At 29.8% G+C, this 4284-nt stretch overlaps 1 protein-coding gene across 1 annotated transcript in view; it reads right to left on the reverse strand.

The window, feature by feature from the left end:
• LOC106457124 (isocitrate dehydrogenase [NADP], mitochondrial-like) overlaps nt 1-4284 on the reverse strand; it is a 33225-nt gene that overhangs the window by 18054 nt on the left and 10887 nt on the right. The window contains exons 2-3 of the mRNA XM_013916509.2: nt 1214-1308; nt 615-780 (exon numbers count right to left, since the gene is read on the reverse strand). Of these exons, the coding sequence (XP_013771963.1) occupies nt 615-780; nt 1214-1308 (261 nt within the window). The remainder of the gene's footprint in view (nt 1-614; nt 781-1213; nt 1309-4284) is intronic.

Below are 4284 nucleotides of genomic sequence, written 5' to 3' on the forward strand. Positions count from 1 at the left end.
TTGGTATAACATAAACAAAAAGTAGTTTAATAAAATTTTGAATGTAAGACACTAAAACCTTGTGTTATGCATAGTAAAGGCTACCAGGTGCAATAGGATTAAACAAGTAAGTCATCTATCCAGAATCAAGGAACAATGAGAAAGTGACTCAGAGATGATAAGTCAATGACAATGTGCCCAACCCTCAACTTCATGTTAATTCTGATATTAAAAGTAGTGTATGCAACAAGTGGTAAGCCAAAGAACTAGAGCAGGCCTGTGATGATAAGTGAAACTTACAGGAATGACATGTAATATGCTTTATTTGCTATTATTATCAGGTTACATTTGTGGGGTATTGTTATTTAATCTTTATACTTTGTTAAACCACTTCTTTCAACACTTATTTTCAAGAGAATGACAGTGATCAATTAAATTTCTGATTTACTTATACCAAACTATGAAAATATACTACATTTTTTGGCCTTTGTTTTACATTTTATCCTCATGATGTATTAAAACTATCCTTGTATGGTTTGATGTTGAAGCTACAGTATTCTCTCTTAATGTAACACTGGGAACCTTTTTGGTATATTCATTCATCACAAGTATATTCAAAAATTAAATCAATCTACCTTCAACACGGGCTTCATCTGGTGTAATTGTTGCACACTTGATACCAACACTATGCTCTTTTATTGCATTAGCAGCATCAATAGTTACTTGGTCATCAGTGGCATCTCGGTAAGGGAGTCCAAGATCGAAGTATAAGCAGTTTAGTTTCAAGTATGGAAATATAAGCTGAAAGTAAACAAATGTGTCTTGTTATTGATATAAGGTACAATAGTTCAAAAAATTAAAAGAAAAACCCATAAAAAGCCTAAAAATAATAATTCAAACACCTAAAATTTTGTTTATTATGTAATTTTCTAGGAAGTGGATCAACGATAAAAAAGCTTACAATTTTAACATCTTTTTAACAGATATATCATAATAGAAAAAACCTAAAAACCTGAATGCTTTTTTTAAATGTAGAGTTGAATTTAAAGAAGGAAGGTCTGCCTCATGAAAACATTTGGATTAACTGATCTCTTAGATCCTAGTAAGTAATGCTCAGACAGTTTATTTTATACAAATGCTATTAGAAATTGTTGTAATTTTGATTCTGATAAATCGTAGTTTTTCTTTGGTTTGTTTTTAAGTGACTAATACTGTCTAATTTTGATGTCTATACCTGTTCTTTGATTTTTTCCCATATGACTCTTGTCATCTCATCTCCATCCAATTCCACCACTGGTTTGTCCACTGTGATTCTTTTGTCTGTTCCATCTAAAATAACAAAGGAATTCACAATTTAGGTTCTACAGCTGACAATTATAAAAGAAATGTAATCAACTATGGAAAAGCAACTGTCCTTTTTAATGGCAGTACATGAAAAATGACAGCTTAAAATTTGTCAAAAGCCATTGCTTGGTCACTTTATGTACACATTTCTGGCTTTGTTTACTAGGTGGCAACTTGGATCAGGATCGTTCAGTTAGCACAGTGCTATGGCAATGCCGTTATATTCACATTTATTGTTTTGTGCCTGATATTGAAACTTGCTTGGTCTTAGCACTGTTTTAACCTCAATCACTGTCATTTACTATTTCTAGGATGCATGGGTGCATTCATGAACATATTGAGCATAACAGTGGATAAGACACATTTCCTGCTAAATTTCATTAAAATTACATATGTTTATGTCATTATAAGCATGAATAAATAATTAAAAATAAATACAAAACATAAACATAAGCTGCATGTTTCAACTGGTACCAGCCAGTCATCATCATGATTATACAAAGGTATGGAGTTATTTATTAATAAGCATTTTTTAAAATCTTTTTAGACAATAAAAATTACAATGAAGTCAAATATTTTGTCATTCAAATTTCAAGACATTAAAGTTAGGGACATACTTTAAGAATGAAAGATACTCTATTATAAAACACATTTAGACATTCCTTTCATACATTCAACCTTGAATACCTGTACAAAACATGTACTTCTAAGTACACAAAATTGGATTTAAATAGTGGTATAACAGAACAAGTACTTGAATTATAAAGTGTAATCTTTGATTAGATTATTCTCAATATAGCTTGATGCCAGATATAAAGAATTTGAGTTAAGAAAGGTCACAGATTTGGAATAGATTCAAATATTTAAAATTGGTAGATAATCTTCTTATAGGAGAGCAGTGTGAATGTGAAATAAAAAAGATGGAAATATTAGGTGTAACATGTTTAAATCTAGACTTTTTTTCCCATAAAATCTATTCTTAGAGGTGTCATCATTTTATTACTTATTAGAGGGTTACTATTGCAGAAAAAAAACTGAATCAGAGTTTTACTGTCATTAGGCCCAACCTCTCACTCAAGAACTACAGTTCTAGAACAAATTCATGGACTTTAGAACTGCCCGTAAAACATGTTCATAGACCCAGGTTGCTGTTTATAAAACAATATAACATATAAGAAATTTATGTTTTAGTATTTTATAAAAGTTAAGCCATTTAATAAGATTGTTAAAAATAGAATTTTTTTTTGCATCCAAATGTTTTTGAACAAAATGTAAATGACAGAGCTTGAATAAGTAGTAAAATTCCAAGACATATTTTACAGGTTTGTAATATATCATTCTCATCCCCCTCTTTTTATGAACAAAACTAGAAATACTGTCTAGAATGTTTTGCTTTTCCACCAAAACCTTGTATGAAGATCTAATGATAGTGTAACACATTGCAAGTTAGTGTTTACTATTATGCAAATAAGCTACAAAAATTGATAGCACAATGAAGCCCCAATCTTATTTTTTTTGTTCTGTTTGACAGGTTCATCATAAATGATTGAAACAAAAAGGACTGTTAGAGTGATTCATCTCAAGCATATTTAATATAAAATACCTATGAGGTGCTAAATATTATATATTACAATATTAGTAGACTTTACTCCACTCAATTATGGACACTGCTAGTAAGCCATGCATTAAATTTCACTTATTCTAATAAACATACAAGTTATTACTGCTCTACATCAATAACACCTTTATGTTAGATTGTACCCTTCTATACTCATACAGTCAGTTGTATTTATATTATGCTTTATTTCAGTGAAGGATAGAACACAGAGTTGGATCTCTACCAAACATGCCTTATCTTACCAGTACACATAGGAGTATCAAGAATATAAACACAACTTGAATATGTATATATAGATCTAGACTATACCCTGTACTTCGAGTTTTATCTTTACTTACAAGTTAGTCCGAACAACATAACAGATATTTGTAACTTATACCATACCATATATAATGAAATAAACATTGTAAAACTTAAATTTGGTTGAGTCAGATGAAAACCTAGAAATATACTGGAAGATTTTTATTAAATATATACTCACATCATCCTAGAAAAAAAAATCACTGTAAAATTACGGCACAAAAATCTTGAATACAATCTATCCTCCCATTGATGTTCTCAAATTACAAATTTTTTATGCATTAAAGACTAAAGACCTTTTTACAAGTAGTGTTCCAAGATATATATATATATATATAAAATATCATTACAGCTACAGCTAATTAATGGATAGACAGAAATAATACTTGAGGTGTGCAAAAAACAAGCATCACCGAGTGTATTATTATTTACGGGAGGGAACAATAACATGAAATAATTAATGTAACAGAGACGTATAGTAGAATAAGATGCTAATTTGTTAACAGTGTTTGTGCTGAACTCCTTCAGAAATTCAAGTGTCCTAATTTCTGTACTTACTGGTGTCAGCAAGTTCTAGATTAACTTTAGAATATTACACAAAGGATGTGACTAAATTAGATGCACACCAATTTTTAAAATCTAAAACATTTTCTATGATCTAATAATAATGTTCAAGTTATGTTTAACTCGATACTTTGTTTTATTAGTATACTCTTTTTTACTCATATTAATCTAATTTTCATTAATCTCTGAACTTGGTAATTCCAATAGTTCAAAATACATGCAAATACAATGCAAAAAATGGCTTCATCTGACTAGATACATAGAGCTAATCATATGCCCCACAGTATGGAATGTGATTCTTTTTTTAAGGAGGAAATAGGATGGGAGCTAAGGAACCTTAGATTCACAGTCCAACACACTAACTACTAGCTCATGCTTTGACAAAAATTTTCCAGTTAATCCTAGCTTTTCCAATAACAATATATATATATATATATATATACACACACACACACACACATACATACATACATAAGAAG

Source organism: Limulus polyphemus, unplaced genomic scaffold (assembly GCF_000517525.1).
Source record: "Limulus polyphemus unplaced genomic scaffold, Limulus_polyphemus-2.1.2 Scaffold294, whole genome shotgun sequence".
Lineage (NCBI taxonomy): Eukaryota > Metazoa > Arthropoda > Merostomata > Xiphosura > Limulidae > Limulus > Limulus polyphemus.